Source organism: Sciurus vulgaris (assembly GCF_902686455.1).
Source record: "Sciurus vulgaris genome assembly, chromosome: 5".
NCBI lineage: Eukaryota > Metazoa > Chordata > Mammalia > Rodentia > Sciuridae > Sciurus > Sciurus vulgaris.
The window spans coordinates 111645086-111670373 of record NC_136465.1 but is presented as its reverse complement, the minus strand read 5'-3'; the positions used below and the strand labels follow the sequence as shown (position 1 = coordinate 111670373).

Sequence of the window (25288 nt, the reverse complement as noted above, 5' to 3'; positions counted from 1 at the left end):
TTATTTTGGTGGTTAGCATAGGGGTATGACCTGGTGAGGTTTTACTAGTAATTTCTGTTACTTGTAAGTATTTCTGTTACTAGAAAGGGTAATATATGAGGGTATCACAGGACCTACTCTAGTAGTGTGTAATAACTCTAGTAGTAGTCCTTAAATTCTGTAAAAAGTCTTGTGCCCATAAACACAGAAATTAGCAGGGTAAAGACCCTTAACAGCAATGGTGGAGGACATATTATCCTTGTTAACCCATCTCATCTCTCACCATTCTAAATTAGGGTCTTCTTGGCTTCACATTCTAGGGTCATGTTATTCCTTGGGAAAACAAGACTAGGATAAGAAGGGTCTAGTGAGTGAGTAAATCAGGGCCGATGGGGACAAGAGGATAGACATAATTAGGCTATCTACTAGCCTAGGCCTTCTTGGATGAAGACAAGAAACAAGGCATAAAGCTAAGAATGACAATTTTGGCTCACACTTGAAGGATGAGGCATGTGTTCCATTACACTACTGTAAATGAGAAGGCACCTAAAGTACTTTCTGTTCTTAGCATTACTAGTGTTCTTCTAGTGCAGCTTCTAGCACAGCTATGACTGTTTCAAGGCACCTCTGCATGTGTGGAACAGGTGCAGAAATAAGTGTGAGGCAAGTGGGAATGGGTAGGAAGTGAGAAACATGGGTGCAAAGTCCTTCACTTTCCCTCAGAATGCTAAAATCCATATTCATCTAGATATATTTCCCCAGACTACACCTCTGCATATGTCTTCAGCCCTTTGTCTTTCAAGTTTCCGCTTCCTAAATGACCTAGAATCCAGTTGTTTCCTTTAGTCTTTTAAATTCATTCATCTCCCTCCTCTTCCTTGTGGGACAGGATCTCTTTATTCAGGTCTTGCTGTAATAAAGTTTTAGGAATAATGAGGAGCAACAACAGTGCAGCTGTCAGGGGGATGAAGGTAGCCCAGGCTAAGAAATAAGCAGTCTGACATAGTAAAGCAGGCTGCAGCAAAGATTGCTCACCCATATTCCATTTATAGCTTTGCTCAAGGTGCCCCTGTACCTCTTGGCCCAACCTGTCTCCAGTGTAATCAGCAAGTGACCTCAGTCCTCAGATTCTAGGCATGGCTCTGGGCGTGAGGGGTTTCACCTCGGTCCCCACTGTCGCATCCCCATTCCCTGGCTCCCAGCTCCCGCCTCCTCCACCTGCAGCCTCCAGCCTCCACCCCAGCCCCCACCTAGACTCAAGCTCCGGCGCTGGGCTGCCTCTGCTGCAGCCGCTGCCATGGTGATCGATCTCGCGAGAACTGCCGCTTGGTACGGCAGCTATCGCGCGATCGTGGAGGTGGGAAGTATCCCGGGCTGGGGGTGGGGGTGCGCCGCACAGCTCCTGTCGCGGTCGCGGCTTCCGGTGCTAGGTGGAGGGAAGAAGGAGGGAGCTGGGGAGCGGGCCAGGAGAGCAGCGGCGCTGAAGTCGGCTTGGGGAGCCGGAGGGAAGAGAGCGAGAGCCGAACGGAACCTGCGGGGGCGGAGGCGTCGGTAGCAGCGGCAGAGCTGGGAGCTGGAACAGGTGAGGGGCTGGGGAGGGAAGGCGGGTCCCTATAGAGAGAAGAGGTTCGGTCAGGTTGGGGACTGAAGAGATAGTGCGGCTCCGCCCGGCACTGCCTGACATGGGGCGGTGTAGCTCTTCCCATCCGAGAGCTAGGAGAGGGGCGTCGGGCCAGCCCCACGCCTGCCCCCGCATTTGAAGGACGCGAAGCTGGCATGGGGGCGGGGGACGCACCGGATTTGTCATCCGCCTCTCACAAGGGGGCCACCTGGGCTGCAGTTAGGTTTTCCTAGCCTGCATGAGGTGGACTTTCAAGGGATGGGGGTTGAGGGGAGGAAAGCCGTCCGGAGAGAGGTGATGCGGGGGCGGTGTGGCTGTTAGCATCTTTCTCTCCTTCTTTTTTCTCTTTCTTTTTCCTGTTGAGGGACTAGGGAATGCTGTTTTCTCCCTCTCCCTCCCCCACCGTAGCTATAGGAGACTGGAGAAAAGCCTTGTTGGCGTTACACCCCCACACGGCCCGCATCATGGGGCAAGCAGGAGGTCTGGAGGTTAGCAACTGGGCAGGCTGGTGAGGCACCCCAGGGACACTATTCTGGTGGAGGTTGCACGTTGGGGTCTTGGGAGCTGAAGGTTGGGAAGAGGGCAGCAGGTGGGTAGAGGATAGAGAGGCTGTAGAAGGGGGAGGGGGATCCAAGCTTGCTTAGAGAACAGAGGTGGGGCCTTCCTCCCCCGGGCGTAGCGGGGGTGGTCACACAGGAGGAGCGAGCATATTGCCGCTGGCCCTGAGTTGTGTCTTCCAATCCGCTTTCTTTCTTTAGGAAGTACCAGGATTCCCGGAACAGAGAATGGAACCATTGCTTACGACAGTCGTTTAAGGGAAGGAGGGGGAGGTGGGGAGGTGAAGTTCCCTGTTAAAACGTGCCACTTGATTAGCTAGTGGTCACTCCTCTTTTTTGGGGAATTCCTTTCCTTCTGGGTTGTATTACTGCCGGTCTCCATTTGGCCATGCCAGGAGGAATGTGGTGATGGAGGTGGAGGAGTGTGGTATGTGGTCAGGAGTAAGAAGAAATAGTGAGGTCATCAGGGTGAGGGAGAAGTGTAATGTAAAACTTGTCTCTGCTGCTGTTGGATTGGGTCATCCCTGGTCTATGGCATAAAAATTTTATTGGGAGGAGGACTGCTGCAGGAGTCTGATTGCTTGGGTCAGTGCAACAGGACAGAATCTAGACTCCTTATACCTCCTTCCCTGTCCCTAGACAGGCAGGTATTTCTTGCCAGTTTATCTTGGGCCTGTTTGTTGGGGCAGTGTTACGACTGGAACTGGCCAGAGGACTGGTCCTTGCGCATTGGATCTGAGTTTGAATAGCCTGTCTTTAAAAGCTGTTTATTTTGTGTGGCACTGGGAATTGAACCCAGGGATGCTTTGCCACTGAGCTACACCCCCAGCCCTTTTTATTTTTAATTTTGAAACAGGGTGTCAGCTCAGGCTGACTTCAAACTTGCCACCCTTCTCTGTCAGCCTTCCTAGTAGTTGGGAGTAGTTTGGGTTGCAGGTATGTGTCACCACACCTGGCTCAATAAGGTTTCTAACAACAGTTTAAGAAAAGGGAAGGAGATGGCTAGGCTGTCACTGAAAGTGCTTGAAGATAGCTGACTAAAAGACTTGATCTTTCCGCCTTCCTAAGATGCACAAAACAGGCATCGATAATGGAAACCAAGATCCACCCTCAAAATATTATTAGAACACAACGTCATTGTTTATCTGAAATTTCAAATTTCCTGCTTTCCCATTGTGGGCAGAGGGGATCTCTCCATCAGACCTAAAGTTCTTCAAAGTGGTGTTGTCTGTTAATTGGGATCCTGGAGAGGAGGGGCCCATGTGTGTTATGTAGTACCTGGCACAGAATTGGTACCTGTGAATGGTAGCTGGTATACTGAATGCAAGTATAAAGGAAAGCGACAGCAGTCTAGAAAGAGTGAAAGTGAAATCTTAAGTTCACAAAAGGACATAAGGTGTGTTCATCTTTCCTATTCTCTTTTCCACTAGACTTATAATAAAAGGAAATAGACTTAGAACAGAGGGTGGGATTTATTGGTTAAAAGGAGGAACTTCTTTAAAACCAGGTTTGCTAAAACTGAGTATGTAACTGAGGGAAATTGTGGAATCTGCTTCCTCGTATAACTTAGAAACAGATGCTAAGAAACCCGAAAGAGAGAGTCAAAATCAAAACGTTTCGCTAAACAGGGTGATGCACACCTGTAATATTAGCTATTTCCAGTGATTGGAGGCTGAGGCAGGGACAGGAGGATCAGGAGTTCAAGGCCAGTCTCAGCAGTTTAATGAGGCCTTCAGCAACTTAGTGAGACTGTCTCAAAAAAAGGGGGTGGTGCTAGAGATTTAGCTCAGTGGTAAAGTGCCTCTAGTTTCAATCCACAGTACCCAAATCAAACAAACAAACAAAAAACATATCACTGTTCAGCTCTCCTTATCATTTCACTTTCAGGTAAATTTAGAGGCAGGATGGTATAGTAAGAGTGGCCCTTGGAATCAGATAAAATTGAGTTGATATCCTGCCTCTACTCTTTATTGAGTTGCGTGTTTTTGGTAAAAAGCACTTGTCCTCCCCTAGCTTCATTTTCCTTATCCGTAAAGACAGTGGTAGTACCTACCTAATGTGGTTGTCATGAAAATTAAATGGGATGAAAAATGTAAAGCATTTACTATTGTATGAAGCACCAAACATTAGCTGCTACGAATAATTGATCATCATAATAGTAATAATAACATGATCACTCAGGGCTGCCTTAAAGGAGAAGAGATTTATAAAAGAACATCTTGGCATCTAAGGTGCCTGTGTAAAGGGATGATTGTTACCATGACTTTTTATGCAGGTTGTAGGCTTATAAACAGTGAAATCTTTTTTCAGCATCAGCCTCACAGAGGCAGCTTCTTCTGCCTGAGTGGGAGGTGAAGCTGAAGTTAGGCAGGGCCCTGTACCATCAACTTGGATGTAGGGTGAGGATGTGGGAACTTAATAATGTTTGTTAGAAAAGTCAACATGACTGAGGTAATGGTTCAACATCCTGATTGATCTGTGTCAGAGGTTTAGATTCCTTGGTCCCCTTGTTTTAAGTCTCAATCATTATTTCAGGATCTTCCATTTCCTGGGCCACTCTTTTCATTTAGTCATACCTTTTTAAAATGTCTGCCTCTGAGTATCTCTTTCACAATATATTGTTTTAAGGTCTACAGATTGTGATATCTGTGTAATTCTCTGTCATACCAACCACTCCAACATCTGTGGCAAATATAGGTGAAGTGCTAATAAAGCTTTTTGATAATTAAAAGACATGGGAAACATTTAGAAGGAGTCTCACAAGTGTAAAGGCTTTGTATTGTGGTCTGAGAAAGAATTGACTGAGGTAAAATCTGTGAATGTGTTAGGGCTTTTGTCATGGACTTCTGCAGAGAATCTGCCACACCATATGGACTAGAAAGGAAATGGCTCAAGATTTCAGGAATCTGCCATTATCGCCATATTCATGAAGAAAGATGAGATGACTTAGTGTGGCAGGTCTTATGGTACTTTCTAGCTCTTGCTGGTGAGAGCCTGGTGTAATCCTTCCTTTATTATCTTATGTGTAAGTGTTAGATATGAATGTTTAAACTTCGACATGAACTTAACATGCTGTGAAGTGTTTGCTTTCTGTTGGAATGATTTTTGTCCTTTTTTAAAAAAATAAAGCATTCAAACTTTACCTTACATAAACTCTTATTTGAAGTCTAATACATAAAATGGATAAAAGTTAGCTGGGTATGGCAGTATACCCCTGAAATCCCAGCTATTCCGGAGGCTAAAGAAGGAGGATCATAAATTTGAGATAAGCCTGGGCTACTTAATGAGACCCTATCTCAAAATCAAATATAAACTGGCTGAGGATGTGTCTCAGTGGGAGAGTGTCCTTGGGTTCAATAGCCAGTACTGCAAACAAACAAAATGAAGCTGCTCTGGTGTTAGTGGGGATGGGAGAGCATAATTAGAGCCCCTCCTTTTTCCAGTCAGCCTCTGAATCCCATCCAAGGAACCTGAGGGCTCTGAGAGCACGGAAACCACTTGTTCAGTTTGTCAAATACAGGAAAAGAACCAGGGACCACATACGTAAAGGATACTGTCTTCTTTGACTCCACAGATGTTTTGCCATCCTTAGTAGAATTGTTCTCCCCTGCAAGGATGTCCAGTCACTAGCTGCAGGTCAGTCATGGTGCTGTATGCTAGGCACATGAAACATGAATAAGGCATAGACCCTGCAGGTAAAGGACTCACAGTTTAGTGGAAGACTATCCAACCTTTTTCCTAACTTGGCATACACAGAAAATAGACACAACTTCTTGAAACCTGAGATGATTGGCCGAAGGGCTCTGGCCACCCCAAGCCCTGCCCAGCCATCCATTGTTTCTTGGGATCATTTATCTCCAGCTGACCTGTAAGGCATTAGAGGCACATTGGGGAGTTTCAGATAAATGTGAATAAATCATGTCCTGGTAAGTCCAAGAGTAGAAGTGTGTTTGAGGTGCAGAGGGATCACAGGTAGCTCTTTATTCCCCAAGGTAGGCATGTTTATATTCTTTTGTATTCTTAGGCTGCTCTGTAGTGGTTGACCTTGTCCAAATCCTGTCTTCCTCTTTAACCTGTTTGCTGTCAACTCTGCCTTGATCAGTTCTGTGGGACCAGATTGGGGGCAAAGGTTTAAAGGGATTTAGGCTGACTACTCAGAGTCACTGATAGATTTTCATCAGTTTTGTAATTAGGAAAGTATAGTCTCCCATATATCCAAGGCTATATATAAATGCATTGAAGCATCCACAGAATAAATATCAAGATATACAGCTATTGTAAACTGGTCAGATTCTAAGAAAAGGGCAAGCTGAAAACTTTGGTCAGTGGGCAGTTTCATAGAATATTCCTAGGAAACAAATGAATCTAGTTTTTATGTGATTACTGTTTTATCTTCCTAGTCCATGTATTTTGAAACAGACCTATATATCCTCTGTTCTGACCTACTTGCTGAGTGTTGTCCATGGGAAAAACCAGGCTCTCCCAGGTATTCGTGGTTTCTGTCAGCTAGAGTGGTTCACAATCCTTCTTTACTTGATAGCTATCACCTCCTTCAGGTTTTCATGCACTGGAGTAGTCTTCTTTAGGATACTTTTGTTTTTTTAGTGGTGGTATTGGGGTTTGAACTTAGGACCTCACACATGCTAGGCAAGCAGTCTGCCATTGAACTACATCCTCAGCCCTTTTAAAATTTTTGAGACATGGTTTGTTTAAATATTTTAGGCTGACTTCGAATTTGTAATCCTCCTATGTTAATCTCCTGAATAGCTAGGATTACAGGTATGTGCCACCAGGCCCAGTTAGGACTCTGTTTTAAATCTGTTTCCTGGCCCCAGACACAGTGGCACAAGCCTGTAATCCCAGTGTCTCAGGAGGCTGGGGCAGGAGGATCAAGAGTTCAAAGCCAGCCCCAGCAATTTAGTGAGGCCCTAAGCAACTCAGTGAGACCTTATCTCTAAATCAAATACAATAAGGGGCTGGGGATGTGGCTCAGTAGTTGAGTGCCCCTGGGTTCAATCTCTAATACCAAAAAAAAAAGTCTATTTCCAGCTAGAAGGCCTGAGCATAAACTTGAGTTATGTGGGGCCTGATTTTAGTAATAAATTTGTGTGTGTGTGTGTGTGTGTGTGTGTGTATTTTGCAGTACTGGGGGTTGAACCCAGTAGCACTCTACCAGTGAGCTATATCCCTAGCCCCCGCCCCCCCCCCCCCTTTTTTTTTTTTGTAACTGTCTAAGTTGCCCAGGCTGGCCTGAAACCTGTAATCCTCCTGCCTCAGCCTCCTGAGTATTATAGGTATGTGCTACTGTGCCTAACTCTAGTTAGATGTATTTTAATTTGTACCAGAGTCATCATTGATTACCTGGTAAGTAACTTTCAGGCTTTATATAATTTGACCTTTATATAGCCTTTGACCTCCATTCCCCCTCCCTACCCCCCGCCCCCATTGGGAATTGAACTCAGGGGTGCTCTACCACTGTGCTACCTACCCAGCCCTTTTTACTTTTATTTTTTTGGTAACAGGGATTGAGCCTAGAGGTGCTTAACCACTGAGCCTCATCCCTAGCCCTTTTTATTTTTATTTTGAGACAGGATCTCACCAAGTTGCCTAGGGCTTTGCTAAATTGCTGAGATTGCCTTTTTTTTTTTTTTTTTTCCTTCCGGGTCGGGTTCTCTTCCAGTATTAAAAGGTCTTTTTTTTTTTTTTATTTTTAAATTTTATTTGTTCTAATTAGTTGTAAATGACAGTAGACTGCATTTATACATTTTGATAGATCATACATAAATAGAGTGTAATCTGAGACTGGCTTTGAACTTGTGACCCTCTTGCCTTAGCTTCCTGAGCTGCTGGGATTATAGGTATGCACCACACTTGGCTTCATCTCCAATTCTTTTTATTTTTTTATTTTGAGACAGGGTCTTACTAAATTGCTTAGGTCCTTGCTAAAGTTGCTAAGCAGCCTGCCTCAGCTTCTCAGCTGCTGGAATTACAGGCATATACCGCTACGCCCCGTCCTTTTTATTTTTTTATTTCAAGTCAGAATCTTGCTAAGTTGTTGAGGCTGGCCTCAAACTTAGGATCCTCCTGCCTCAGTCTTCCAAGTTGCTGGGATTACAGGTATGTACCACTGTGCCCATCTACCCTCCATCTTTATTTTATTAATTAATTTATTAATTGGTGCTGAGTATCAAGCATGCTAGGCAAGTGTTTTACCTCTCAACCACACTCCCAGCCCTACCCTCTCTCATTGCAGTGTTCTTCATGTATGTCTATGATGTTGCTGACTTCATTTTCCTTGGTTGCATTTTACTTTTAACTGGGCTCCTTTTTGTTTGTTTGTTTGTTTGTTTGTTTATTTTTGAAGTGCTGGGGAATCAAATCTAGGGACCTGGCATGCTACACAAGTATTCTCCTGTTGAGCCATTCCCTCAGCTCTTCTCTTACAGTTTTATATTTTTCCCTCTCAGTACTGGGGATTGAACCTAGCAGTACTCTACCTCTGAGCTACATATCTAACCCTCACCTCTTTTTTTTTTTTTTTTTAATTTTGAGATAGGGTCTCACTAAATTGCCCAGGATGGCTTCCAACTTGTGCTCCTTCTGCCTTAGCAGGGTTTACAGGTGTGTACCTGCACCTGTCTTTTATATTTTATTGGCTGGAATTAACACATGACCATTTATAACCCAATTATACTGATTACTTTTCATTCCCTAGGTCTGAGGAAGGGTCATCTCTGCTAAAGTACACTTGATAATCCTGCTTCTGTCCCCCAACATCTGAACAAAATAGGAGTTCTGTTAAAAGGAAGAAGGGGAAGAATGGTTATTGTGTAGGTAACCAGTAATTTCTGTGATTCTGGGTCATCTTGGTTCCCCTTAAGGGCTTCAGTTACCATCTGCACAAATGACATTCAAATTCCCAGCCTGGAATTTGTCTCCTGGATACCTTATCACTTCAAAATCAATGTTGAATTTAAAAATAAGCATCTTTACCTTCAGATCTATTCCTCTTTTATTTCCTTCCTGAAAAAAGCTGCATGGTTATCTAAGCTGGAAACCCAGGAATCATCTTTGACTCTTCCTTCCTACAATTAATCAGTAATCAAATCCTGTGGATTCTGCTGTTTTGATGTTTCAAATCTGTCCTCTTTTTAAGAACTTAAGATTTTATTTCTGTACCTTCCAAGTGATCTCTCCCTCTGGTCTTTCCCGCTTTTAATTTACTTCTGAAACTGATACCAGAATGGTCTTTCTAAAGTACATATTTGATCATGTTATGCAATGCTACTTTTAAGGCCTTCATGATCCAGCCCCTGCTTCTCTTTCCAACCCATTCCTCATCACTTTCATTTACTCACTGTGCTTCATCCAAGGTTTTGGCTAAGGAAAGGGCTATCTGTAACTCAAGTCTATGCCTTTGCCCCCACTATTTTCTCTCATTCATTCCATCTTTATTGTGTGATTACTTCCTATTTTTCAGGAGTCAGTCATTTCAGTTGTGACCTGAGAATAATGTTTGGGAATCATCCTTTACCTTTCATTCTTGATTAACTACTCTGGTTTTCTGTCCTCATAAAACTTTGTGCTTACCCCTCTGTTATTCTTTGTTTTGTAATTCTTTACTTAGTAGTCTTTCTCTCCCATTAGACTGTGTTTCATGAAGGCAGAAACTGTCTTCTTCCATGTAACCCCTAGTTCAGTACTCCCCGCTCCATATATATATTTTTTTGTACCAGAGATTGAACCCAGAGGTTCTTAACCACTGAGTCACATCCTCAGCCCTTCTTATTTTTTATTTTGAACAGGGTCTCACTAAGTTGCTGAGGTTTTATTTGAACTTAGGATCTTCCTGTCTCAGCCTCCTGAGCTGCTGGGATTACAGGCATGTGCTTGGCTTCAATAAATGTTTGATGAGTGGTTAGAAGCTGACATCACAAATAATTTCTTAGCTTTGGGAAATCTTTGAATGCAATAGAAGTTGCTGATATACTAACTTAGAAGTTCTTGTGTTCTGATTTTGAGACAAAAACTGGGAGTTTATTTATTATAAATCAGATGATGTACTTGCAAAACTAAATACAAACATACCCTGCTTTTGTTTCCTTAAATCGTATTTGTTTGTTTGGTTAGCAGTACTAAAAATACCATCTTTAATGATATCTCAATTTGAAAATTATCTGGGAACATAACTGCTTTTTCTGCACCCTGCCCAACAGCAGAGGGTTTGGTCTTCCTTTCCCTGAACCTTGAAGAGGAGGTTGGTGGTGCCAGATCAGGACTCCCCTTAAAAGGGTTTCAGAACACATGGCTAGTCGACTAGTCACTATAATCAGCTTGGGGAGTGTGTATGGCAGACAGGGCTGCAACTCTCAGAGTGGCCTGGAGATTGAGACAGGCATTTTCCTGCAATATGTACAAACTGAGATGACTGAGTAGCCAGCCATAGTGACAGCCTGCCTCTCCTGAGGGGGTGGGATGGGAGTGGGAGTTGTGAGTGGTTCTCAGGTGGGAGTATCCTCAGATGAGCTTTGAATCAGCAAATCTGCTTGATTGAATTCCTACAGTGCCCCACACAGATAATACTGGAACAAATTTTGTAGCTCCTATGCTTATTTTTATCTCTGATAACAAAGTTTCTTATTGGAATATAGAATGTTGAAATATCTTCTTTGTTAATGGAAGTATTACTGTATTCCATTTTTTCATCTTGAGCCACTCACCTTCAGTTTTAACTGCTATTCTTGGTTTCCAACAGCCCATGGAACCCTGGCATTTTGCCCTGTGAACTCCTGTGTTTCACCATCTGTGGTGAAAGGGAGTAACTGTATATGCTCTACAGTACATGGGGTCTGTTTGTGTTTTGCCATTCTGCTTCATATATATATATATATATATATATATATATATATTTTTTTTTTTTTTTTTTTTTGGAATGCATTTTGGTGGAAGTGAGAATTAGCTGTGTAGCCAAAAATTCGTGTTCATGGCACAAAGCTGAAAGCTGCCACCATCTCAGTGATAAAGCAGCAGGGACAGAGAAAGTTAAGATAAGAAAGCCAGCATCCTCTTTGGACAACTCAGCTAAGTCAAGCTCCTAATTATATTTAAAGAGAATCATTATGTCCATTAATTTCAAGGCCAAGGTGAAACACATCTTAGCTATTGGAGAGACACACACACACATGCAGTGTTTTTGTTTTGGTACCAGGGATTGAACCCAGGGGTGCTTAGTCACTGAGCCATATCCCCAGCCCTTTTTATTTTTTATTTTGAGACAGGGTCTCACTAAGTTGCTGAGGCTGGCTTTGAACTTGTGATTTTCCTGCCTTAGCCTCCTGAGCTTGGGATACCAGGCATGCACCACCATGCCTAGCAACTACTGGATATTTAATCATATATTAACCAGCTCCATTGCATATTAAGTGACAAAGAGAAGAGCCCATCAGTTCTACCCTTCTAGTCTTTTGTGGTGTTCCTGAGTTAGTCCTGGGGTCAGATCTGTGTTTAAAATGGCTGGGAATGGATAAAATATTTAAGCAACCATCTGAAATCAAATACTACTGAGCTGAAGAAATTATAAACATATCCTTAGATGAGACTTAAATAAGCCAGTGTGCTTGAATTCTTACAGTGGGTTTGACACTAGGGGCAAGGACAGGTCCAAGATAAGGAATGTAGTTCTTACTAATTGGGAGTACACAATTTAATTGAGGAGATAGTAAATGTGCATATCCATAAAGGAAGGAAAAAACTGTAGAAGGTGGTAAGTACCACAGTAGTGGTTCACATCATTCAGGGACCTTAATATGACATGCAAGGAAACAAACAGAAGCAACTGTAAGGTCAGTTTTTAAAGCAATATTTCATCATGACAGCTTAGCAAAGAAATAAACTAAAGGGCAGTGTTCACATGTTATGGGTCAAAGGATGGACTGCTCATATCTTTTTCAGTCACTGCTATACTTGTGTTGGTAATCCTTTCCTCAGCAGTAGATTCAATCATGAAGGACAGCAAATATATATGTGATATAAATTCAGTTCAGAATCTGGACCAAAACCTGAAACCAAACCTTTAAAACAAAAGTATCATCTAGAGCTGAAATAAGGTTACCTCACCTGAGATGAGAAAGACTTGGAGAAGGTTTGTATTTCTGGAGGTGATAGTAGCAGACTTGAAGTCTACTACTATAAATTGCTAATGTTGATCTAATTAGCTAGGCAGGTGTCCCCTCCTGCCTCAGGGATCCTCAGGAGTCTATCTAACTGGGTGGGTTGAAGCAAGAAGGGCAGGAATAATGGCTAGTGGGTCATTTAACTGAGATTGAGTCCTAAGGATGAACCAGGCCCTCTCTCTTGGGTGTTAAGCCCTGTGGGCCAGGGGCAGGGCTCATCTGGGGAATCTAACAGGAGTGCCACGCCTGGCTCATTAGTGGATGTCTGGGGAAGCCTTTGAAGATGAAACACTCCATGGGCACTTGTTTCTGTTTTTTTGGACAAACTAGTACTTTGGTCTCCAGGGGATGTTGATCTGACTTTTTGTACTAGTCTGGAATTTACTGCCGATTCAATAAGAGAAACAAAACATAACATCCATCTTTCACATTCTTCAATTTGGATGCACTCTGTTGTGACCTGTTCCTTCGCCTTCTGGGTTTGGGGGGTGATGTGTCTCTCTGGTTCTCAGACTCCATGAGAGATTGCCAGTAGCTGGCATATGGTGATTGCTGAATAAGCTGCCCACTGATGCATGTCTCCTGCAGGCACAGAGAATTGGCTAACATGGGCAGTTCTGAACCCCCATTTCATTATTGTCTCAAAGATGCATTTCTATGGCTGTCCTGTGCCATAGGGAAGGCAGTAAAGAAGAGGGGAGATGAATGAATGAATCTGATTCTTTTAGTAGCAATGGCCAAAATGGGCAGGTAGGCATTTTGTATCTTCACAGTGGTTCTTACTGTTCCTAGTTATCCTTTCAGCAGGTAGTTGTTAAGTGCTACTATATACCAGACATAAAAATCCAATCTGAGTGAGCTGCCAGTGAGGTCGGTAGAGACCCTAGGAATTGGTTCAGTTATTCAATTATTGTGCTATGTACTATTCTAGGTACTAGACACAGAACATGTAAGGAGCTGACAATATAGTAGGAGGAGTGAAATAATACTGCAAGAAACCATTATATAATGTGTCACATGGTGATAAATGTTATAAAGAAAAGTAGGATAAAAGGGGAAGGGAGTGGTGTGTATGTTGACCTTTTGAGGCCTCTTTGATGGGTGACATTGAAACAGACACCTGAAGGAAATAAGGGAGTGATCCATGAAGGTTACATGGTAGGGGAGCATTCTAGGCAGAGGGAATAGCAAAAACAAAAGCCCTGGGCTGGGGCTGTAGCTCAGTGGCAGAGCACTTGCCTGGCACGTGTGAGGCACTGAGTTTGATCCTTAGCACTGCATAAAGATAAACAAAATAAAGGCATTCTGTCTATCTCCAACTACCAAAAAAATTTTTTTTCTTTTAAAAGCTCTGAGTCAGGAAATTGTTCGGGGAATTGGAGTAGAGCAAGCAAAGGGGAGAGTGGTAAGAGATATGATGAATCTTAGGGCCTGAGTGTAGATCTTGCAGGACCTTGTAAAACATGGCACCGACTTTGGGTTTTATTGAAAACAGCTATGAAGCCAAGAGAGTTTTTTGTTTTGTTTTGTTTCATTTGGTGGGGGGTGGTTGGGAGCCATATCCCCAGCCTGATTTTGATTTTAAAACCACTCTAGAACTGGGACTGTGGCTTAGTGGTAGAAGGAGCATTTTCCTAGCATGTGCAAGACCCTGGGTTCAATATCCAGGAAGGCAGAAAAGAAAAAAAAAAAAATCACTGGCTGCTCTATGGATGGGCCACAGAGAGCCTAAGATCTGCCTGACTAAGGAGAGGATGGCCTGTCTCCACTCTACCTCCCACTTTTAAGTATGCTATTGTGTGGGTAGGGCATATCTTCAGCAGCAGATAGTCCAGAGTGTAAAGAATTAGCCTCTTAGAAGTGCGTCTTTCTTATTTCTTCTTTATTTACATTGGTGTAGAAGGAAGATGGAATTGCAAAAATATATAGGGAAGAAGCAGAATCTCTTGAGAACTGAGAGCAAAACTTTGAGAACCTGACAAGCCTGAACCTTGTCAGGAGTCACAGGGAGCCACTCCTCATTCCACTCCCTCCTCTCCCACCCTTTCCAGAAGTGTTAGTAAGGTTGGGGGAAGGAGGGGCATAAATGATCTTGCAGTGCCTTGGGGTTTGGTATAGAATGTCAAAACTGAAAGAACTTTTAGAAATCATCAAATTGAACCCCCACAGTTACAGGTGCAGATCTGGAAAGTTGAAATAACTTTCCCAGAGTCACACAGATTACTGGCAAGGGTATGGATCCTGCTTGTTCCATGCTTTGTCTCTGCTCTCAGAGGCTCAGGATATATCTGAATAGGCTTTGGTATTCATAGTCCTCTCAGGATCCCAGTTTATCATGAATGAACTCCCATTATGATTTTGGCAAATTCCATTTATGTAAAGTCTTGACAAACAAGTAGTGGTAATGAGTTTGCATTTCTTTTGCCTAGGATCTAGTCTTCCTTACCAGGGACCAGACTGCCACTGCTCCAACTTGGGCTCCACTATCCTCAGAAAGCAGCTGCTGTGATCATGGGCAATATCTTTGGAAACCTTCTCAAGAGCCTGATTGGAAAGAAGGAGATGCGCATCCTGATGGTGGGCCTGGATGCTGCAGGGAAGACTACTATACTATACAAGCTAAAACTGGGGGAGATTGTCACCACCATTCCTACCATTGGTAAGGGCACTTGTATGTGAGGCAGGGTCTTTTCCTAGATCCCCTACCTGGCCTCTTCTCCCCAGACAATTCCATGTGATTTGTGGGCCTCAGAAAAGGATGACTATTTAACTTACTAGCAGGTGCTGGTGCTGCCGTTTGCCCACCTATCCTGGCCCTCCCTGATGCGGGAACTTCCACAGCCTGGCATTCAGCAGTTGCCCTCAGGCCCTAGAGTTGGTTTGTTCTTTGTGTTGTTTGGAAAGCAGGTGAAGGGCTTTGATGTTCCTGCCAGAGGCCTAAAATTGCTTTGGTTTAGATCTTCAGTGGCTGCTCCTGGTTAAGGCCTGCCTATGGGAGGGAGAACTTTTGCCACATAGATCAGGGCTCCAGATCATCACTGTCAGTTTGTGCTGCACTGGGGCTGCAGGACTATAGCTCAATTTTCATTATACACTGCCTCTCAGCCCCACATTTTAGCTGAGGTAGACACTGGGGGCCAGAGTACAAGAGTGGGGCTAAGTCATTTCTTTGTAGGAGAGAGAATCTGAAGGAGAGATTGGAGAAGGTTGACTTACATTCCCAGGCAGCTATGAACCTACTGACTAGACCTCCTCATTCTCTTTGACTCTTCGGCTTAAATCTTCTTATTGGCTTTCAGACTATCAAGTCTGAGGAAGGTTTAGCTTTCCATTGTTGGTGTCATGAGCAAGACTGGTGGGAAACAACCAAACTCATTGAGACATTATTTGCAGGCTTGGTATTTGAGGCCAAGTAACTATTACATGTTTTTTCCCCAAAGGGTTTAATGTGGAAACAGTGGAGTATAAGAATATCAGCTTCACAGTGTGGGATGTAGGTGGCCAGGACAAGATTCGGCCTCTCTGGAGACACTACTTCCAGAACACTCAAGGTATGACAGATAAACTGCTCAGGACTGGAATGGGTTGGTTGGGTATAAGCAGAGTGTGACTGTTCTTTTTTTGGTTATGGGAAACCAACCCTTGCCCTGCTGCATCTCCCATGGGTAGAGAAAAAAGAAAAGGAGCAGATATTCAAAGGGGATAAAGAGGGTATTGCTTATTTGGCACAGGGGGTGGGGCATCTGTCATATCTGTGCAGCCCATGCTATGCCTCCCTAGGCTTGATATTCGTGGTTGACAGCAATGATCGGGAGCGAGTGAATGAGGCCCGGGAAGAGTTGATGAGGATGCTGGCAGAGGATGAGCTCCGGGATGCTGTGCTCCTTGTCTTTGCAAACAAACAGGTGAAACTTCTCCTCATGCCTGAATTTGGGAGAGAGCAACTGGTCTGTGGAAATCATGGGGCCTTGAAGATTATTGTATGGGAAGTCCTGTGACTATACCCTCAATTTTGGAAGTGTGGAAAATAAAAGCAGTTGGCTTAATTATGCCTCTCTTTTCCCCCTAAATAAACCCAGGTTTATTTAGCAACATTTTAGTCCTCAGGGTTCAGTGTGGTAGATACATCATCTCAAATATTTCTTTCATTTTCTCTATTTTGAACTTTAGTGAAACTGCTCTTACTCCTGTTTTCAGGCAGACTTAATTTTTCATCTTGTCTGAATCACTTCTACCTCTAGCTCTGTGTTTGGTTTCTAACTCCTCTGTGGAATAACTGCCTGGTGCCTTGGATCTGGGGGTCTAGGATGACTGAATCTAAAGTGTGGGTTTCCTAAAATGAAGGAGGAGGAAAAGGTAGGTGGTGCTTTAGAAGCTTTTGAAAGATACTGAGTCTCCTTTGTGTGTTTTTCCCTTGCACTCCAGGATCTGCCGAATGCTATGAATGCTGCTGAGATCACAGACAAGCTGGGCCTGCATTCCCTACGCCACCGCAACTGGTACATTCAGGCTACCTGTGCTACCAGCGGGGACGGGCTGTATGAAGGCCTGGACTGGCTGGCCAATCAGCTCAAAAACAAGAAGTGAGAGCCAGGCAGCCCTATCCGACTGCCCCACCCACCCCTTACATACCTGTTGTTTCCCTATCCCAGCCCTACCCTTTCCTTTCCATTGCAAGTGTGGCTAGGGCCCTGGGTATCATGTCCGCATGCCCAGCAAGAGCCTTGCCTCCCCGACTCTCCTCTCCCTGTCCACCGACATGACCGGTCCCCAATTACTGTCCTGATGATGAATCATTCCAATTTACTGGATTTAAAACAAAACGAGGTTGTTATGGTTTCATGGGGTGCCCCCTTCACTCTCTGGGTTTTGGGAGGTGGGGTGGGGTATTCTTTCTGTTTGTTCATTTGGCACTGGTTACTGTGCTCTTGGCATCTGAGTCCCTTCCCTGTTCCCACAGACCCCTCTCCTATTCCCTGTCTTCCTTTCCTTTGACACCCTCTCCCTGTTCTACATGGAAATTGCACGGGCCTCTGTGTGTGCGTGCATGTGTGCGCCTGTATATACATGTATAGAGAGATATATATGTGGGGTTCACAGGGAAAGAGGGAGGGGTGGAATGCAGCTCAGGGCTTACAGCCAGGACACTGCCCAGTGGAGCCTGTCATTTGTCCCTTCCTTGTTGCTGAAATAAAGGGAAGAAGGTGGGAGGGTTTCATTCAGGCAGGACTGCCTATCTTGGACTCATCCTTCTCCTCTCTGCAGGTAGGTGTTCCTAGATGATAGGATAGATGATGGATTCTCTGCCACCATCTTCCTTTTATCCCTCTCTCCACCCTTCTTAGGACAGGGGGTGGCATTTATCTCTAGATGACTGTTCCCATGGAGATGCCATTCTGCTCTGCCTTATTAGTGGGAAGGAAAGAGAAACCTACTCACTGTTAGCCCAGAGTATTTAATCCTCCCCCACTATCCTCAGATCTGTTCCTCAGGAGCTTGAGGGGGAGGTGGGGATAGCAAGGCTTCTGTGTGTTTGGGACCCAGGGTACAGAGGGGTGGGGTGCATTGTGGTGGGGAAGGTTTCAGGGTTCCTACATTCCTTGTTTGTTATTAAGAGGTGAGGCATGGATCAGTCCTATTCCTGCCTTCCTGTGCCCCACCCTCTGATCCAGGGGCCCAGATTATTTAATTTGTCCTTTTTCAGGAGTTTTCTCACCCTAGTAGTCCTGCTGGCCTGATCAGGACTGACTGGGTAGTCTAATGAGAAGCCATGGAGTTGGGTTGACATAGCAGACCTCAATGTCAATCTCCCTATTCTCTAATTCTCTTTTTCTAATACAGGTCAAGCGAAAAGATGAAGATTTTGTATTGTTCCCAGGCCCTCAAACTATCCTTGCTTTCCCCTTCCCCTTCATTCCAACAGCTTTCCCCAGTCCTCACTTATTTCCCATAAATGGACCTGGGGATTGAATTGGAGGAAATTGGACTCTGAATGGTGGTTGTTGATGCGATGGGATATAGTGGTTTTCAGGGTCCATCCCCCATTATTAGGTAGTTGTCCAGAAGCTGCTGCTATTTTGTCTACAGGGGGTGCTTGTCCCTGAAGTCCTGACTTCTGCAGATTCCGTGAAGCTGTGGCTGTTTTGTGGGCTCCTGTGTGTGCTGGCTGCTCCCTGAGCTCTAAGACAGCTGCCTGCAACCTTTCTGCTAAGGTCAGGACTCAGGACCTGAACCCTGAGACTGAGGGACCCCTTCCCAGAAGGCCTGTCCCAAGCCCCACTCCATGGGGCCAGACTTCTTGCCCTCTTTCTCTGCAGCAAGCAGATCACTACCCCTGTCCCCACCCAAATTGAACTGTGAAAGAGGTTTTAGGGGTGTCTCCCTCAGTGCCAGTTACTTAGTGATGTGTTACTTTCCTAAAATGCAGTGGGTGTGTGCAGGTATCTTGCTCTCTAGGCCTTTGTGTGTGTGTGTGTGTGTGTGTGTGTGTGTGTGCGCGCGCACGTGCGCATGTGTGCACATGTGTGTTTGGTGTGTGTGGGGGTGTTGGAAGTTGTATTTCATTTTGTTTTCCATTTTAAAATGCATTCACTATCTCACTCTAGATGATTCCCCCCATACTTTTTCATTGCTCTATTTCCTGTTTTTTTTCTTATGCTGTCCCTGTTGCCTTTCCCTCTCTGAACTTTCCTTTCCCTTTTCAGTGCATTCACCACTAATGCCTGTTTGTCTTTCTTTTCCTTGTTTTTTGTTTTTTGTTTGTTTGTTTTTTTTTTTTCCTATTTCTGATTCCCTACTGTGTATCTTTGCAGTTGGAGAGGACTTTGCCTCTCCTCCTGCCTCACTCCTTTTCTGACCCTCCCTAGTTAGATGCCAGTTCCAAACATGTTTTTCTCATTTTAGGCTTCATCCCCATCTTGTGTTTGAGGGGGTCCAGGGACCAATCTGGGACTGAGGGTATTAGGAAGTAGCCTTGGAGATTGCCTTCATGCTGCTTCAGATCTTTCCAGTAGGGGGCAGTAAGTGATCTCAGTAGCATTCCTGACTGCCAGGTCCTTGAGCAGGGGTGGTCCTTTCTACATTCCCATTCACCTAATAGCTTTTTTAGGATTGGGTATTTCATTTCATTTCTGGACACTCCCTCTCCTGGGCTCCTCGGGTGGGTTTAATTTTGTGCTTTCCCATGTTCCAGTTTTCTTTCTGGGGACTCCCCTCCCCCCAAACTCCAAAGTTTGTTTGCGGTGTTATAGTGGTAACTGCAGTTCTGAACTGGTTTTTCTCTTTTCTCCTCCTTTGGAATGTAGACTGTATATGTTTAATAACTCACCTTCTCTATCCTTGCTCAAAATGTGGGGTAACACAATGACTGTGACCCTGGTTGGAAATTAAACTTGTTTTATGCAGCTTTGGAGCAGACCTTCATCCTTAATGTGCAGCAGCTGTGGGGCAATGGGCTAATGGTGAAGATAGTTCTCTTTCTGGTTCTGGTCCCTCTCTCCAGACTGCTGCTTCTCTTAGCAGAGGGGAGAATGGTACACTTGATGGGTGGAGAGTGAGGTTATGGAAGAACTTAGTTCCATCTCTACACTGCTTATTTCTCTCCCATCATATCTCATTGTAGGGAGTCCAAATGAATCTGGCACTGAAGTGTGAAGCCTCTGTGATTTTGCTCCTCTAGATACAAAGGGTATAACTCTAAAATTAGCCACTTTTACCACCTGTTGGTAGACTTTATGGGTTTCAGTGACTGGAGGGCCCAAAACTTGGAAGCTTCCATACTTCCTCCATTCTCAGATCTCCCCAGCCCTGCACATCAGGTGCTTCTGTTTGAACATGAACCCCCTCATTCATAGGTTGGAGTCCCCCTACATGTCTAGGCCTGGACTTTGGCAGTGAATAAGCATGGAGGGTGCATATATGTGAAGCATAATGAACTTGATTCTTCTTAGAGTCAATGCCCCTATATCAAGTCTGCTTCCAGCTTGTGGTTCCCTATTGTCAGGATGCCAAGTCCCATTCAGAGATCACACAAATGTCTTAGGGAATCAACCTATTCTAAAAGCTTACTTTTTCCCACCCCACTCTCACCACTGCTGTGTTCCTCTCTTGGTACTGTTGTCTGGCTCCAGGCAAAGAAAGGGATGGAGCTACTCTTAGGCTAAGTAAGCCAGCCAGGCCTCCCTCATTCTCAATACTTTCTTAAGCTTTGAGGACAGCGGTCTTCCCAGGTTGCTGTGGTAGGTAAAGGACAGAATTTATACCTATAATAAGCTTGAAAGCCCAAGTACCAGTGTGAAGTATATAATTTGTATTCAATTACCTTTTGGTTGCCTTCCCTGCCAGTTTTCCTTTCAGCTTCTCTCCTGTTAATAATAAGCTATCACTCTAAAGGACCAGTGCTTCTGCCTACATGTAACCCTTAAAACTGCTCCACCCAGATATCTCTGTATCAACTCTGTAGCTTTAGGCATTACCCACTTACCCTCAAAATTAGATGACATCATTCTCCAGTATCCCCCCTTCCACTCACACACAAATCAGACGACACTTTCCTCTTAGGCTGCTCCAAGCTCTCCTGCTTGGTGACAGATTACTAATAAGAGCACTTTTCCCAAGTGCTTTATTTGTGTGTTAATAAATAGAAAACTTCCAGAGCTATAACTTCTCATCAGACAATGAGCACACTTGAGCTGAATAGCAATGGGGGTCTTTTCACCCCTGAACAACTTGAAGAGATTGCCCTATTCCTTTCTGTTCCAAATACTCAAGATGCCAGGAAGAAGCTAGAGGAGAGCCCTCTTGTGGTAGTTTCTTAAACCATCCAGTTTTGGGGGGACATGGAATGAGGAAATTCAACCTGGGGAACAAAGCTGTCCCCTTCATTCCAGAGTATAGGGGTAGTGAGATTGGGGATGTAACTCAGTTGTAAGGTACTTACCTAGCATGTGAGACCCTGGGCTCAATCCCCTGCACTGCAACAAAAGAAAACAGTATGAGGTACAAGGTCTGAAGGCTCTGGGCATTCACTGCACTCAGCACTGCCAGTTCAAGTTTCTAGATTAGTTAGAAAGCTGATGAGTTTTATTTTTTGTTATCCCCATCTGCCCCAGTACTAGGTATTGAGTCCAGGAGTGATCCACCTCTGAGCTATACTCCCAGCCCTTTTTAATTTTGAGACAGAGTTGTGTTAAGTTGCCAAGGCTGCCCTTGAACTTGTGATCCTCCTGCCTCAGCCTTGAGTTGCTGGATTGTAGGCATGTGCCACTGTGCTTGGTGGCAAGTACTTTCCATGTTTTTAGGTCTGTGTTAAAATGGGTCAGACCTCTAGACTCATGGAGGAACTTAGGGATCTATTTTTGGGATGCTCTGGAATCCTTTGGGAGATCTATAATGTGCCATTTGGAGAATAACCGTAGAGGATACCCTGTTCTTTGCTGCTGCATAGAGTTGGAAGTGGTGTATGTGGGCAGGCTGTAATAATGCTAAGCAGCTTCTTTCCAGTTCTCTCACTTTCTAACTCAGTAGTTGAAGGAATGGAGTATCATGGTGGTCACTGGGGGAGTGACAGGATCCAGATGCCTTCCTTCCTCTGCAGGTTTTTCTTTCTAATTGGGTTGCCTGACCCTGGTTACTGGTGTGGGTAAGAATGACCCTGAGTTCCTGAGAAAGGTGATTTGGGTTAGGACAGAGGAAATGGAAGCCTTGAGTATGGTAAAGGAAACAAAACCACTGAAGGCAGTGAGGAAATTGGGTCAGGTGTGAAAGTGATGTCTGCTCATGTGTGTCACTTTGGCCGTGAGCTGCAGGAGAGTATCTGGGCCCTAGTTGAGGATCCAGTGTGGCTTCTGAGCTAGACATAGTAGGATAGAGACGCTCAAGGCAGAACTCTGGCTTTCAATGCACAGCTGACCAGTTCTACCTGTGTACAAACCAGATACATTAAGAGTTTCCTGGCACCTCTGAAGGAGGAAACTTTTCTAGGAGTGGTTCTCTGATTTATGTTATGCTTCCAGTCAGGGTTGAGTGAGCTCCCCTACCTTTCCCAGAACCATCTCATCTTTCTCTTTCAGGTTCTTCTAACTTAACCCAGGGAAAAGGCTCCTTCCTTGGTCCCTCTTGGGCCCAGGTGGGCTTGTACTGCCTTCTGCAGGTGGATATTGTTGTCTGTTTTAGTTTTTTCCTTTTCTTTTCCACTATTACCCCCTTCTACTATACCCACTCCCCCTTCACATTCAGGTTCTCAAACAGAACCTGGACAAGACAATAGCCTTCCACTTTCCTGACACCATTTCAATCAATGTAGCAGGAATTTTCAAAGTGTTCCTACTGCCTTAGACTGGCATTCAAGGTCCTCCACGACTTAATTCCCTCTCCAACTACTTCACTCCTCTGGCCAATCTCTTATTTTAGCCAAGCGGGTCCATTAATTTTTCCCAAAAATCTTGTCCCTTCTGCCTTTACCCTCTTTCTTACTTGATTAAAAAAAATCTCACATCAAGATCTAGCCTGTTTCACCTCCTCCACAAAGCTACCCATGACCTCTTTAACTACAGCCTTTTTTCTTTTCTTCTCTCACCCTGGTTCTTTTAGCTCTGTTAGCATAGTTCAGTCAACACCTCCCACACATTCCCTTGTATTGTTATCTATCTTGTTCATTCATTTAATATTTTATTAAATTATTTCTACAATCAAAGTAACATATAAAATCAAACAATAGAGCTGTGTGTGATAGAGCCTGTAATCCCACCTACTTTGGAGCCCGAGGCAGGAGGTTCACAAGTTTGAGACCAAACTGGGAAATTTAGCAAGAACCTGTCTCAAAACAAAAAAGGTTGAGGATGTAACTCGGGTAGAGTGTTTGTCTAGCATGCGTGTGGCCCTAGGTTCAATCCCCAGTACTTCCAAATAAACAAAACAAATAATACAGAGTAATGTGAAACTTGATGTCTACTCTTCCCAGTCCTATCTTCAAACCCAACCACCCTGTTATTTGGGTATATCCTTCCAGTATCTTTTTAAAATATGTGTATCAACACATTTTGGTTAAAATATGAATGCACTCATGTTACATGTGCTATTCTACCTGCTTTTTTTTTTTTTAACTTAAGGGTATATACATTTGACTTAGAGTTTTTACATATTAGTTTAGTTCTTCATTTTTAATAGTTTCTTCTTATTTTGTAGTATAACTTCAAAATAAAACACTTGTGCAGGGTGTGGTGGCACACATCTGCAATTCCAAGTGACTCAGGAGACCAAGTTAGGAAGATTACAAATTCGAGTCCAGCCTCAGCAACTTAGACCCTGTGTGTGTCAAAAAACAAACAAAAACACCAAGGGATGTAGCTTAGTGATAAAACACCCTGGGTTCAATTCCTAATACCTAAGGAGGAAAAAGAACACGTTTGTCTAGAATCTGTTATTTGGAGATTATTGTGCAGCTGGTACCTTGGGAGCTCTAGGGACTGGAGGAGTGGGGCATGCACAAACAGCTGCAGCATAAGGGAAAATATAAAAATGTCCCTAAGTGTACACCTGAAGTTCAAAAATAGGAGAAGTCACTATTGACTAAGAGAATCAAGGCTTCACCAAGGAGGTCCTTGAACTTAACCTATAGGGAACTGGACAGATAAGAGAAGAGCATGAGCTAAAACAGAGAGATGGAAACACATTATGTAGGTTCATCTGATGTCAGATCACAGTCCATGAGCAGGAAGAGGTTTTGGTTCAGTTTGTAAACAATAGTATGTCAGACAGAAGCAGTGAGGATATAGAAGAGAAACATGAGGTTCCTGTCTCTAAAAGGCTTTCAGTTTAATAGGATAAAAGACCAGCTGAGAAAAATAAATAAGTGCTAGATGACAAAAAGTTTTTAATTGGCATGTCAAGGAGTCAGAATTTTATTCACTGGGCAATGTGGAACCATAGTAGGTTTTTGGTGGGCAGGTGACATGACAAACTAGCAAAAATGTACAGAATGGTCTAAAGTAGGGAGAGGTTGGAAGTGAGGTTTATTCCACTTTTAAATAAAAAACATATTTATATCTCGGTTTAAAGATGCTTGATGGTTTGGGGATGCATCTCAGTTGTAGAATACTTGTGGGAGGCCCTGAGTTCAGTGATTCCCCAAGGGGTGGTTGGGGAAAGGTGTCTGATGGTAGGCAATCCAGGGGCTGATATGGTCACTCTCCAGTTTTCAGGCTTTATCTTTTTGCTTCATCATCCTAGGACATGAGAACATTTCATCTTCATGATCCTCATGATCACCTAATGGTCTGATATGGCTACTAGAGCATAATTCATCTCATCTGTCTTCCAGGTAGCAGAAAGAAGGAAGGGAAGACCTTGTGGGAGGGAGAGGAATACAATGATACATTTCCTAGCTAACTCCCTTTGAAGAGCTTTCTTGGAAGTCTGAAACAATACTTACTTTCTTTTTCTTTTCTTTCTTTTTTTTGGGGGGGGATCCTGGGTCAAGACAATACTTTTAACACCTCTGTTTATGTTATATTAGACATAAGCTTGGTGACTAATAAATAAGAACTTCAGACGGTCATATCCAGGTTTTTTCTTTTTTTCTTTTTTTCTTTTTTTTTTTTTTTTCAGTATGGGACTTGATTCCAGTGGCACTCTATCATTAGGCTGTTGCCATTTTTATTTTTATTTTTTTGGTACCAGGAATTGAACTCAGGGGCACTTAAACACTGAATTATACGCCCAGAGACCTCTCAGAGTCTCTCTGAGTTGCTTAGGGTCTCAATTGCTGAGGCTGGCTTTGAAATCATGATCCTCCTACCTCAGCCTTCCAAGCTGCTGGGATTACATATGTGCCACCTCACCCAGCCCCTTTTTATTTTTTGAGGTAGGGACTTAACACTAAGTTGCCCAGGCTGGCCTTGAATTTGTGATATGCCTGCTTCAACCTCCCTAGTACCTGGGATTATAGGTGTGCCCCCACT

At 43.9% G+C, this 25288-nt stretch overlaps 1 protein-coding gene across 2 annotated transcripts; it reads left to right on the top strand.

Annotated features, from left to right (window-relative positions):
* The first annotated feature begins 1349 nt into the window (after positions 1-1349).
* On the top strand, positions 1350-19737 carry ARF3 (ARF GTPase 3). 2 transcript variants are annotated; one of them, XM_079139651.1, is made up of 6 exons: positions 1350-1561; positions 8873-8991; positions 14759-14988; positions 15770-15880; positions 16110-16234; positions 16755-19737. In XM_079139651.1, the coding sequence occupies exons 3-6, from the start codon at positions 14841-14843 to the stop codon at positions 16914-16916; spliced, it is 546 nt and encodes a 181-aa protein (XP_078995777.1). In that variant the 5' UTR covers positions 1350-1561; positions 8873-8991; positions 14759-14840; the 3' UTR covers positions 16917-19737. The 2 variants fall into 2 exon arrangements, with proteins under 2 accessions (XP_078995777.1, XP_078995776.1); XM_079139650.1 differs by lacking the exon at positions 8873-8991 and having other exon boundaries at positions 1351-1561.
* The last annotated feature ends 5551 nt before the right edge of the window (positions 19738-25288 follow it).

Excerpts from the sequence above, each read along its gene's own strand:
- ARF3 (XM_079139651.1), top strand. The coding sequence starts at position 14,841 with ATGGGCAATATCTTTGGAAACCTTCTCAAGAGCCTGATTGGAAAGAAG. Across the intron at positions 15,881-16,109 it reads CTACTTCCAGAACACTCAAG|GCTTGATATTCGTGGTTGAC; the intron begins GTATGACAGATA and ends ATGCCTCCCTAG. Across the intron at positions 16,235-16,754 it reads TTGTCTTTGCAAACAAACAG|GATCTGCCGAATGCTATGAA; the intron begins GTGAAACTTCTC and ends CTTGCACTCCAG.